At 45.2% G+C, this 13,835-nt stretch overlaps 1 protein-coding gene across 2 annotated transcripts in view; it reads right to left on the reverse strand.

Moving 5' to 3' along the window:
• The window catches only part of SPEN (spen family transcriptional repressor), an 83,226-nt gene that overhangs the window by 3,013 nt on the left and 66,378 nt on the right, over window positions 1–13,835 (reverse strand). For both annotated transcript variants that reach the window (XM_004425614.3, XM_014783892.2), the window contains 2 exons: window positions 13,145–13,245; window positions 840–9,006 (listed from right to left, as the gene is read on the reverse strand). In XM_004425614.3, the coding sequence (XP_004425671.2) occupies window positions 840–9,006; window positions 13,145–13,245 (8,268 nt within the window). The remainder of the gene's footprint in view (window positions 1–839; window positions 9,007–13,144; window positions 13,246–13,835) is intronic.

Genomic DNA, 13,835 nt, shown 5'->3' on the forward strand with positions numbered 1-13,835 from the left:
GACAGAGTCAGAATCTGTTATGCACGCCACCATGCCCACAACTAACTGGCCACGGGCCCTGGGCAGGGTCAGCTACAGGGCATCTCCTGTTAGCCAAGCCCATGGAAGGAGCTTTAACCTGACAGTGATGCTCCCGGGCATTCAGGACTGACAGTTCTGTTCAAAGGAAGTCACTTGTTCCCTCTCCCCACCCCTGCAGGCAGGCACCACCACTCCACCCTTTCCCACAAAGAGCTCCTTCCTATGTCCATGAGCTCTTCGTGCTGTGATCTGCTCCTTTTATCCCCAAATTTAGGAAGCTCCTTTTTTTTTTTTTTGTGAGGACATGAGCTAACATCTGCCAATCCTCCTCTTTTTGCTGAGGAACATTGGCCCTGGTCTAACATCCATGCCCATCTTCCTCCACTTTATATGGGACGCCACCACAGCATGGCTTGACAAGTGGTGTGTCAGTGTGCGTCCAGGATCCGAACCCTGGGCTGCCGCAGCGGAGCATGCGCACTTAACCGCTATGCCACCGGGCGGGCCCCCGTTTTTTTTTTTTTTTTTTGGTGAGGAAGATTGCCCCTGAGCTAAAATCTGTGTCCACTTTGCTCTATTTTATACGTGGGACACCTGCCACAGCATGGCTTGAGAAGCGGTGCATAGGTCCGCGCCCAGGATCCGAACCTGCAAACCCCAGGCAGCTGAAGCAGAGCGCAAGAACTTAACCACTACGCCACCGGGCTGGCCCCTAGGAGGTTCCTCTTTAAGCTCAAGAAAAAGGCAACATATTTTAGGGACCTCACTGGCACCTGAACCACTATTTGGACCAGGAGGCTGATTTTTGGCATTCTCACCTGAGCAGGAGCCTTGGTCCGGGAAGGCAGGCCAATGGAGGCAGCAGCAGGAAACTGCGTGTGTGTGAGTTGAGCCGGGCCGTGGTAGGTACGGATGTCTCCATATCTGTACTCTTGGAACAGCTCCCCACTGGAATGCACAATCTGCACCCCGTGGGTCACCACCACAGGTGGGGTCAAAGGCAGCCCCTGGAGCTGGTTGCTGGGGGTGACTGTGAGGATACGGGCCTCACTGTGAGGGGCAGGGGCAGAGGCTGCTTTGGCATCTGCCGTCTTGCCAGCTTCTTTCCCAGGCTGCTGAGGAGCCTTGCTGGCTGGTGGCACCTTCCCCACCCCGTCTGCTGCCCGGGGCTGCTCGCTGACTGCTGTCACGTGGGGATGCACCATGATCCTCACATCCCGGGGCACAGTGTATGGATGCAGTCGGTACTCAGACTGCATGACCAGCACCTCTGACTGCACGGGAGCTGCAGCTCGAGCAACAGGGAGGTGATAATGCACTTCTTCCTCTGGAGGGTGCTGGGAGGCCAGGGCAGGCACACCAGCTGTGGCTGGCTGGGGTGTGCCCGCACGCTGTGGGGCCCTGACCTCTATTTGCTGAGGCTGCAGTGGGGCCCGAGGAGAGTGCAGTGTCTCTGGCCGGATGCTGTAGGTGATGCTGGGCAGCGTGGGTGTGTTCATTCTCACCTCGCCCTGGGACAGGTGGCTAAGGGACACGGTCTGGGTGATGCTGTGGGGTGGCATGATGACAGACTGCTCTGGGTGTATACTAGAGATGAACTGAGGCACAGGAATGCCTGCAGCCAACATGACTGTGGCATTAGTAGAAAGAGCAGTGGATGTGGTGCTGCTGGGGTGGCCCGCCCTTGGGAACGGAGATGGAGTAGGCCCACTGGGTCGAGGAGAATGTGCATCTGGCTTCGTAGCCGCCAAATGGGAGACAGTTCGATCTGTTGGGGTACTGGGCCCTGAAGTGACGTGGTTCACTTCTGCAGGCAGTTTGCTGGGCAGAGCAGAAGGGTGGTGGGGAGTGAGAGTGGACCCCAGGTTAGCTGGCTGAAGGACCTTGGTCTCTATCTTGAGGGTGACGGGGTCAGCAAGCTTCTTATTAGTGGTGACTATGCTTGGGGTGAGGACCAGCTGATTGTGAACCAGCACTGGGGGTGTGTTTATGCCCTGGGTGAGAACCTTGACTGTGCCACCCTGGGTGACAGGTGTGGACACAGAGAGGTGAATGGGCTCAGGCTTCTCCAAGGATGGACGGTCAGCCTTCACAGAAGAAATCACAGGAGATGCGTTATACGTCTGGGCAGTTAGTACCAGAGTAGAATGGGTGGCCACATTTGCATAGCCTGAAGGAGTCTGAGGGCCTTTGGGCGGAGGCTGCGATGGTGTGACAGAATCGGGCTTGACCTGAGACTTGGACACCGACTGTTGAAATTCAATGTCCATTGCGCTCGCTGGGGGGATCTGGCTAATCTTGGCGCTGATCCGCTGTGGGCCTTCGGTCTTCTGCCCTGAATAGCTCAGGAGGACAACCCCCTCTGAAGTGTTCACACGCAGCCCCGCACCAGAGCCTGTGTCTGCTGGACGGTCGTCAATCACAGACATAGACCCTGGGTGGAACCGACTATTTTCATTACTGCTCGATCTCTGTTTGCACTTTGCTGATGGTGCAATCACTGCACCTGCCACAGTCACTGCACCTGTTGTTGTGGCAGTCACACCCCCAGATGCAGCAGTCACTGCACCTGCTGTGACTGTCACTGCACCTGTGGCGGCGTTCACTGCACCTGCAGAGGCACTCACCATGCCTGTGGCGGCGTTCACGGTGCCCACAGTGGCGTTCACTGGAGTGGTGAGAACGTTGACTGGCCCTGTCAGGACGTTCACTGGCCCCTTCAGGACGTTCACAGGGCCAGCAGGAGTGTTAACCAAACCTTTCAGCGTGGTCACTGAGCCCTTCACAGGGCCTTTCAGGGCATTCACTGGCCCAGTCAGCGCATTCACTGGGACCAAGGAGACATTCACCAGGCCAGTCAGGGCACTCACCAGGCCAGTCAGGGTCTGCGGAGCTGGTTTTGCCAGAGTTATCTTTTGTGAATTCTCCAAATCAATGCTGACAGGCATACGGCTAATAACAGAAGTAATTTTGGGGGCGATGACTGGAGCCACCCTTTCTTTGTCAGTGGCTACTAGAACCTCCGATGCTTGAGTGTCAGAGGTGTTTGTTACTGGAGCTGCTGGTTTTTCTTCTAAAAGAGGCTTTTTAGATTCAACTTGAGAGGGTGGTGCCTCATGCAGGCAAGGGGCAGCACTGACAGGCTCAGCAATGGCAGTTGTGACACTTGTGGAAGTGATGCCTGTGGCAGATACATACTTGGGGTCCATGAGGATCTTCCTCAGCGTACTGGAGCTGGTGTCGATGTCAGAGGCTTTTGTGTCTGGGGGAAGAGCTGGAGAGGGAGTGGACTGAGCCCGTGGCTCCTCCTGCCTTGTGATCCACTCTGTCACCTTAGTAGGGGGACTCTGGTGTGGGATCCCCCCACAGGCAACAGGTGGTGGGAGCTTTGCTACAGTTACAGGAGGAATTGTGGGGGTGGGTACGCTTGAGTCACTGGGTGGGGTCACTGGGTCACTCTCAATGATGGAATGCACCTTGAATCTGGCCTGAGGTTCATCATCCACGGGCACTGACTGTGAGTGGGGGGGAAGGTCTGGGAGCACAGACGCTTTGGTTGGAGTCTTTTCTTCAACACTGCTTTCTTGGGACACATTTTCCACGGATGGAGTCTTACTTGGGTCAGAAGCACATGACTCAGGAGGAGGGGACGGGGGCTTTTCACTCTGCTTTTCTTCCTGTGGAGTTTCTGGGGGTTGTACCGTCGTCCCCTCATTTGTAGCAGGACTCTTGCTTTGAACTTGGTTAGGTTCCGAGACATGGGTCTCTGCAGTACTCCCCGTTTTCTTGTTCGTATTCCGTTTGCGGCGGGATCGAGTTGTCTTCTGGCGCCCTTTGTCTTTCCGAGCAAGAGCAACTTCTGCTTCTTTTGATCTTTTGGCTTCTGGCACTGGGTGGGAAGTTTCGCTACTGTTTCCTCTGGCTTCCTTGGTATCTGTTGCACCTGCTGATGAGTCAGGGGCATTGACTGGTGGCCCAGAAGATTCTGTAGCAGCCTCAGTCTCCAAGATGCCAGACACGGCCTCATCGGTCTCAGGCTCCATTCCTTCCTCAGGAGGCGGCAGAACTGGAGAATGGGGCTGCAGGTCCGTCTGCGATTCTGCAGGGTAAGGTGGGGGTGCTGGGAAGTTCTCTGGCTCCACAGAAATGTCATTGATGATTGAGCCAATGGCCGCAGCCAGTTCTGTTTCACTCGCTTGGTGTGTAGGCTTGTTCCTGTCCTCTGAAGGGCCCTCTGGTGTATCTGTAGCTGCCTTGAAAGCCGCGGAGGCAGAGGTTTCAGTCAGCTTTGCAATGTTCTCCACAGCCTGCTCCAGCTCCATCTGCTTGGCTAACTGATTTGCTTCTGGGGACAGCTTAGAGGCAGACACATCTTCCTTCTCTGGTTCCTTGTCTGGATCAGCTGGATCACTGTTCAACTGGGATGATAAACTACCCTCCTTCTGGGGACTCTCGCTCTTCTCAGGGGAGACTGCCACAACCCCTGCTTCCTTTTCTGCTGCCAGCCCTGCAGGGCCCGCAGCCACACCGGAAATGACACTGGCATCCGCATTTTTCAAATTTGCAGACCTGTCCACTGCTGACCTAGAGTTTCGAGATCTTCCTCTCTTTGACTTGGAGTTTTTTTCAGGGGCTGTTTTTTTCTCCACCACTTCAACTGGGGGGGTTTCAGGTGGATTTTTGTCTGTGCTAATTTCTTTTTTGTCACGTTTCTGTTCACTGCCTGCTTCTTCTTTATCAGCCTTGGATTTTGTGCTACTTTCTTTCATGTTTCCTTGGGGACTCATCTCGGTGCCCACCTCAGGACGTTCAGCATCAACTTTCGGTTCATTTTTCCCCTTTTTCCCTTGTGGGCCACCAGCAGCTACTGATTTTTGGGATCGTGGGGACCTCCACCCCTCAGCTGGTTTGAGCGTTTCGACTGGTTCTTTCGCCTCAGTCTCATCATCGTCATCAGCTCGACGGCGTGTTTTTGGAGGCCTTCCCCTCCGAGGGGTAGTGGGAGCTGCCGCAGCCTCCTGAAGCTCCCGCTCCAGTCTCTTCCTAGTCACTCTCGGTTGCTCGACGGGCTCTTTGACTGGAGAGCGGCTCTCATGGTCACCCATGGTTGCATAGACACTCCTTACATTCCGGCGCCTTGTTCGACTGAGGGGCAAACTTGGCTCAGGGTGATCAGGGTCTGTGGCTGAGTTTTTAGAGGCAGTCCTTGTAATCTTCTCTGCCTCCATCTTCAATTCTAAAAGCTTCTGTGCTTCCCCCCGAGGAGAACTGGACCGCTTGAGTTTTTCCCGATCTATCCTCTCACTCTTCCTTGTGACAGGTTTCTCCACAATACTTGCTGCAGCTGCCTGAATGGGGGTCTTAGAACGTTTACTTTTGGCTGGCTTTTTATCTTTTGCAGCAATTGGAGGGTCAGCCTCTACATCTTCAGAAGCTTGAGGCTGAACCTCAGGAACAACTTCAGCTTTCTGATTTGCATTAGGCTCAACGTTAGCAGCTGAGTCTGGCTTTTCCCCTTTCGGCTCCTCAGCTTCCTCAGGCTGCTGAGTTGGGTTTGAAAGTGGCTGGGTACTGTTAGCTTCTGGATCTACACTGTTCTCTACCTGGGAAAATGAGGCCCCAGGAGTTGGAGGCTTGGCATCCAGATAAGGCAGCTGATCAACTGATGAACTGTCTTCAACAACTAAAGGAGTCCCAGCAGCATCTTTCTTGGTGTCCACTCCTGGGGGCAAGTCAACTTGTCCAGGTTGTTCCACAGTGATGGGAGCTGGTTCAGAAACAGATTTTGCTTCTTCCGAGACAGAGGCTGGCTCCATGGTCTTCTCTTCTGTCACTGAAGACACCTCTTCTGTTTTTTCACCAGCTGTCTTCTCCACTGATGATGCTGCTGACTCTGGTGTTACAACTGTGACAGTAGGAGGCCCAATAGAAGATGGAGTTTTCAGTTCTGACTCTTTATTCTCAGAAGCAGATTCTGGGGTCTTGGGATGATCCTCTATATCTTCCTGTTTCTCAGCCTCTTTGGGTTTTTGATCTTTTTCTTTTTCTTTCTGTTGCATTCGTGTGAGTTCCATAAATCTGCTATGGAAAAGAACTACTGGCTCTTGAATCAAATCAGTTGTGCTGTTCACTCCGTCGGATGTCTGCCTCCCATATAACCTACCAGAAATGAAGTCTGATTCTTCATCTTTTCTCTCCAGATGCTGCAATCGCTTAGAATCTTGTTCAAAGATTGAGCTGTGTAAAAAACGAGAAGCAAATAATTCTTGCCTTTCCTGTTCTTCTTCTTTATGATCATCTTTTTTATCATCCATTTTTCCTTCTGAATCAGTTCGAATTTTCTTCTTTTTCATGTACCAGGAAGGAATAGGTCTTGGAGCAGAGTCAACCTTTTCTTTATCTTTGTTGTTTCGAAAATTAGCAAATCGGGAGTCCCAATCGAGAAAAGACCAATTTTCTTCTCGAGATGAAGAGAGGGATTTAGCTCTTTCAAGTAAAGCCTTAGTGTCTGGTGTGATTGTCTTATCCAATGCAAAAGAATAAAATTTGTTCCTTTCTAAAGAACTGGAGAGTCTTTCATCTCGCTCACGTAGTTTGTCTTCTCTGTCCCTCAATAAAAAAGACAATCGAGAACTTTCGTATAATGCAGAGGCTCTGGGTGAGTGGGATTTGTGTTCACCATCTTCATCAGAATCAGAAGGCACCTCACCGGGTTCCAAGTCACGTACAGACCTCTTTCTAAGGCTGTCTCTCTTAATTATGCTGTTTGGGAAACTCACATCAAACCTGCTGACATCCTGTTTCATTTGAGAGTCCCACCGATTTAGTTCATCTTCAGAATTCAAGACAGATAGCTTTATTTTGGCCATGTCTGCCATCTGTTCTCTCCTGCTAGAATCATAAGGATTAAATTTTAAGGTCTCTTCTCTGACTGTTATATTAGAATAGGGGAGACCTTTTTCATCTACTTTAGGAGACTCTTTTCCTGACATTAGCCTAGGGGAGCCTATGGGGTCATCTTCCTCATGGAAGGAACCATGTCGGATACTGGGAGAACCACCAGTTCTTTCAGAATCTTCACTGATTTGGCGTGAACTTCTGTAATTCCTCTCTCTCTTGGTGCAGATATCAAAATCAACATGGTCCATCCTCTTCTTTTTGCTGGGAGGAGAGTCGTCGGTTACATCCTGAGGAGGTTTGCCTACTTCGTGAACAAGACTACGTCTTTCATATTCATCTACATCTTTTTTAGGACTGCCAAACTTCTCAGACTTGGCTATTTCCATCTCCATCTGCTGTTTTCTACGACTCTGCTCCATTTGTTTTCGGTAACTCTGTGTGTGATCAATATCAATGCCAATTTTTTCTTCAGTATTTACTGAATGTACTTTCTCTTGGCCTGATTTACATTCAAGTGTTCCATCACGAAGACTGCAATAGTTTTTCCTAGTATCTTCTCTCTCTGGTCCTTGATCGTCTAATAGCTGCAGCTGTCTGAGCTGTGGTTTTGAAGGAGCGGGTTTTTTTGATTGGATTTCTTGATTTTCCACAGATTCACCTACTGGTTCTCCTAGCCTTGCTTGCAGGTCTGAGTTGGGCCTTGAGCCAGTTCCAAGAGAAATACTGGCAAGCTCCTGACAGTCTTTGGGGCTGGGAACAGCATTAAGTCTGTCTAATTTTATTTTTTTAGATTCTTTTTTAAGAATTTCTTTCCTCACAGGCTTTCTTTCAGACTCTCCTTCCCTCAGCAGAATGACATCTCTAGATGAAACGTCAGGCTGCTTTTTTAAAAGCGCCCGAGCATCCTCCATCTCTGGACTACTTTTCTTGACTTCTGATTTTTGCCTTTCTGCTTTCAAACTGGAATCTGCAAAACGCCTTTTCCTTGCTTCCAGCTTCTCCAGATCCACAGCACTTACCCCGTCAGCAGTCTGCTCTGGTTTTAGGTGCTTCCTGGGTTTAAGCCTGCCTTCCTTATCTACCACTTCTACGTGGCTTGAAAGCCCCTTTTCCTTTGGCACTTTCATTCTAACAGATTCCAGTTTAGACAAGTCAGATTTCGGAGGCTCTGTTTGAGAGACCTGAAGTTTCTGATCTAGGGCAGAAGACTTGCCAGCGTCATTATCAAGCTTGGCTTTCAGCTTTTCCAAAGGTGTGTGGTCAATAACCTTCCCCTCTTTTTCTTTCACTCGAGTCAAAACCACACAAGGCATGAGTTCTAGGCGGTTTTTGGCTATTCCTTCTTTGTCAGCTTTCTCTCTGCTCAGTTTATTAGAACTCCTTGATTTTTCAGGGCTCTGTTCTCTCTCATTTTCTTGGTCTGTTTCTGAAGACTGAGAACTAGGGGAAGGAACTTTTCCTTTTCGTTTCTGCTTATCTGTTTTGTCCTTTTCCACTTTTTCCTTCCTTATTAAGCGTCTCTCTCTTTCCACTCTCTCAGGATCAAAAGTTCGTTCTTTATCTGTCTTTTCATTTTTTGTATAGCGTTCCAAACGAGATTTGTCAAGTTTATCGTATCTTGGAGGGGAAAGTGAGCTACAGCTTCCACTCCGGTCTGAGGATCGGCTGTACATCCTCCTCTCAGAATCACTTGGCAATCTCTCTGACTGTGAGGGAGATGTTCCAGGACTCTGCGGGCGTCGCAGGTGCACTGGACTCTGACTGCGTTCAATTGGCCTCCTCTCGTGGTCTCTGTCCCGGTCAGACTCAAATCTTTCACGTTCTCTTTCCCGTTCCCTTTGCCTGTAACTGTATTCCCGAATATCTTGTTCATAAGGATCATTTCTGTAATCCCTGTATTCCCGAGGATCGTCATAATATCGTGATTCATAGTAGTCTCCTTGGTAAGTTTCCCATTCTGAATAAAATTCTCTCCCTCGAGCTGGATAGTCCCGTCTGGAATCCTCAGGATATGTACCTGGAGCACGAACATTCTCATAATATGTACGATCTTGGCTATAGTCATAAGATCCCCTTCGTTCCTCTCTGCCAAAAAACAAAAAATAATATATCAGTTCTTTTGTTTCCTTGTCACTTACATATTAAATCATACATATGAGATTACCAAGTCCTGATTCTGAAAATCTCTGCCATCATTTAATCATTAGTTAGACCTGCACTGACCAACAGCCACTAGCCACATGTGGCTACTGAGAATGTGAAGTGTGGCTAGTCTGAATTGAGATGTGAGTGTAAAATATACACTTTATTTGGTAGACGTAGTTTAAAAAAAGAAATACTTCAATATTTATTTAGATTGACTATATGTTGAAATGGTAATATTTTAGATAGTTTTTATACTGAGTTACTTTTTCTTTTTTCTTTGAAGTGTCTACCAGAAAATTTCAAACCACCTATGGAGCTTGCATTGTTTCTATTAGACAGCAGTGCTTCAGCCCGTGACTTACAATGAGCACTAGTATTAAAAAGTATCACATCTCCACATTTCTAAGTCTTTCATAATTACTTTTCTTGCCAAAAGATATTCTTACCACAACTTTGGAAACAAATGCAGTGTTTGGAAAAATCGATAACAATTTAATTAAAATCTTCTCATCTACGTGACCTGTATGATATTGATACGTCTATCTCAATTCATCATTAAAAAAAAAACGCATGGGGGCAAGTCTCCTCACTTGTAAAATAATGATAACTTTTCCTCATAAGGCTCTTAAGAAGGTTAAATAAGATAACATTTGTAAAAATTTTCCTAACATAATGCAAGGCACATACTTGACTTCCAATAAATGTTACTTTTCCCCAACCTGCCAACTAACAAATCGGATGATTACAAGCTGTGTGAGAAGATTCCTCAATTGTAAAAGAATTCACCATGGTTTTCTTCCACAGTGACATGTCCCAGTACATTCAAAATAGGATTAAATTTACACACAACAACATGTATGGTGTATAAAATGAAATTCACCTTAACAGGCCAATTCCCTCACTCTTGTTCACTCTGAATTTTCGTTCTCTCAAGCAGGTGTGGCTTGCTCCTTCTATACAGTATTGCCATTAGTGGCTCACTGAAACATAACAAATCTAGAACTTAAGCCCCTAAAAGCAGGAGCTTTGGTCTTCTTGGCCACAATTTCTCTAGCTCTTGTAACAGTGCTTGGCTCAGGGCAGGCACTCAAATATTTGTTGAAAGAATGAAGCTTAGAAAAATATGTCAAAGCTGCTACTGGGTGATGTTCTAACCCATTTTCAACAGCAAATGAAGCATCCAGACTTAACATTCAAACACTGGAAGCATCAATAACACAGTATTATATACATTTATACTGAACTGTCTCAGTTCAAAGACAATGTTTTATGACCTGTCTATGAGATTTGGTTTAATTGGATTCAACAGGATCCTTCTACAGTTCCACAGGAATCAGATTCTTTGCCTAAATACTGGCTAGCCATCTTGCAAATAAATGTTACTAGGCATAGAATTAGGCTAATTTAACTCATTACCACCATAAATACAAACTCCAAGGAAGCATCATTTTCATATGTAAAGGTGAATACACTATATGCTTTCTAATATAAAGTGATTAAGACACCGAGAATGATCACTAGTTTACTGCCCACATTAATAGTAAGCTTAGAGTCATATTTTAAAAATAGTCTCAAGATATTTTTAAAATTAAGCAATCTAAAACTATATTCAAAAATATGAAAACAGTTATAGAAGTCAAAGGTATGTGTGTAAACATTAGTGCTGGAGCACTGTTCAGTTTAATAAATAATGACTTTGCACGTGTTTTGCTGGCCCTATGACTACCAAATGAAATGAGCGTTCCTGCCCTCAAGGCACTCAACTTAAGCAGGAGACAGTACAAAACTGAGTACTAGTACTATGTACAGTAGGCTCTGGCAGGGTCCTTGAGGAACCTTTGAAAGGTCAGGTTTTGAGAGAACTCTGTTCATGTTACTGCACAATATCCAAACTACCATAAGCAGGTGGGAAATTCATCTAAGCATATTGTGACCCTGTAAATTCATCTTGAGAATCACTTTGGTAAAGTGTTAAGGCTCAATGCACTAGAAGGTAGAAGCCCTGGGTTTATTCGCAGCCCGAAGGCTTAGTAGCCTGTGACCTTATCAGCAGAGTCATCTCATCTTCAGTTCCCACCATAAGTAACACAGAACAAGAGTCATGGCCCTACCTCCCTGACACAGTATTTGAGGGAATAAGTGAAATACATACTACTTTTACACTGCAGAGAACCATGCACATAGGTTATCATTTGCATTCCTGAGCTGAACTATCATTAGAGGTAAAGCATTTTTTTCATTCAGGCATCAACTATTCAGTGGGATGACTTCCTTTCACTCTATGGAAAGGGCAAAGATCCTCAAGTTCTACTGCAAGGAATGCATTCCATAAGCACTGCCATCTGAAACCAAATAGAGAAAACTGGGTCACAGTGAAGTCCCACACCCTCCTGCTTCCTCCTTTAGCAGATAAACTCCATTCAACAGGGATAATTAACCATGGGTAAGAACCAAAGAAGAGAGCTAGATCATCAGTAAAATGAGTGAATTTAAGTGGTAATATACAAAAATTAACACCCACACAGCATTATCCAACTCTTATAAGACACCGTTCTTTGAAAAATATTTAATGTATGCACAGAGGATTTTAATGGATTTTTTACGTCTTAGGTGCCACTAGACCACCAACACACTTTCTACTCACTTACAAGTAAGAATTCCCACAAGCACTTCAAGTATTAACAATGACTTCAAACTGCTAATTGCGGAGCCAGAACGTTTTTCTCTCTACAGACAGAGACCTTCTCCTGCATACACGCACACACACAGGCTCGTGTTCTCTCTCTTTCTTTCACACATACACACACACACAAACACACGACTGATACAGAAAAAGCCTTGTATCAAGACTTCCTGGCTGAAGAACTACTGATTTTTGATCTTTTGGAATGTGGATTCTATCAAAATCTTAGAAGTTCAAGCTTGTGGGAATTTGGCTGTGAGGGACATTTTTCACTTAAAATTCTCCCAAGCATTCAATGACCATCACACAACACTCCATGAGGAAATGACTCAAAGAAATATATACCTACGATTTAAACAAAAACAAATTGGCAAGACGACGCAGTAAAAAGAGAATGCATTCAACAGGGTCTGGCAGCACAATCAGAATTTGGTTCATCCTTGTCGTAGAGCCCTTTTATACTTGAACTTGAGTGTCTAAAGGCATTTTTCACACACGGCCTTTTGTCTAACGCATATGCATAAGAGTGGAGATCTGGTGGTAACATTCCAGGAGACTTTATCACAGAGGCAAGTTTGGACAAACAGCTTCATGATCATATGGATGATAATTTCCATTTTTAAATGTAATCAGCTATTCAAGAACCTGGTGCATTATGTTAGGATGTTTTAATATATCTGGTCTAAAAAAGAACCAGTCATCAGTTTGGGGACAGTTTTTAGCTAATGGAGATAGTCTGATTCAGACTGTGAGACCTGAAAAGATTCTGAACTGTACTGTTTCCTACAAGCAGCAGACAAAATATCAGATATACACTACCATGACTGAAAAAATTAACAAGGAAAAATAAGGTTTACTTTTTACGTTGCTCAAGTTACCTATTTATATATGCTTTGGCTTACTAATTTGCAAATTATTTAAGAGATCTGAATTTAAAACAAAGTTCTTGATAGTCTTTTGAAAGTGTTTTTTGTAATTAATTGCATGAGCACATGCATGGTGACAACCTGGATGTTGTCATTGCTAAATATACAGGGCATTTAACAGGTTATAATGCACTTCACCATGTTATATTTAATTTAAAGCTGTAAGGCAGGATGACTTGTACATAAAGGTATAATCTCACAAAATAGTAACTCTCTCAAATTGTAGGAGCATTCAGTGAGAAATATAGATAGGTTACCCCAACTCCCATAAGCCATAAGAAAACTGGAGTCACAAAAATAATTTTTTCCATGTTTTTATGTGCTTCTGTTTGAGGGGATAAAAAGGAAGAGTCTTTTGGGGGATGAGAGCAGAAATAAGGGATGAAAAATAAAATTTAATCCCATCTAAATTTTATGCATTAGAAATTTTAAAATTCAAGTGGTGCTGGGATAGATTTAAAATACATACCTTCTTTCCACCAACATTTCATAAAAGTCTCTGATATCTTGACCAGATTTTTCCATACAGTGATAAAATGCCAGCTGACTTTCCCGATTTGCAAAATCCACCTTAAAAAAAAAGAATAGCAGGTGTTTGATGCAAGTTTCAGATTTTAATGATAGAAAGTATTATCAAAATTTGAAAATTCTTCCCCACATAGTCCTCTGGTTAAATTTCAAGAAACAGCCACCTATCTCAAGTGAAATAGTCCTCATAACTCAAACCATATTTTGTTATGCTGAAATCTCTCTCAAATTCTACACAAATCTTGATAAAGAATTATAATTTAAAGTTCCAGAACACAATCCTGAAGGAGTGGAAAAAGCAAAATGGAAACTAAAACAATACCTATCAGGATTCTAGGTTGTCAATTAAACAATCAGATCAACTAAATCCAGCAATCCCTTGTTGTGCATAACTTTGCTGGAACCACAGTTAGAACATAAAATATGGAAGGACATTTAAACTTGACTCACAGCTCACTTTACTCAGTCACTGAAGCATATGATACCCATCATCTATCAATACCTTATTTTGAAAAGACTTATTTCAATTTAACCATCATAGTTATTTTAAGTGCATAAATTCCTTCAGGCTATCACGAACAAAAGTTTTTAAACAAAAACACCAGACAAAAGATCATGCTTTCAGTGGCTAC

This window comes from Ceratotherium simum, chromosome 22 (genome assembly GCF_057802395.1).
Source record: "Ceratotherium simum simum isolate JZ-2026a chromosome 22, ASM5780239v1, whole genome shotgun sequence".
Classification (NCBI taxonomy): Eukaryota; Metazoa; Chordata; class Mammalia; order Perissodactyla; family Rhinocerotidae; genus Ceratotherium; species Ceratotherium simum.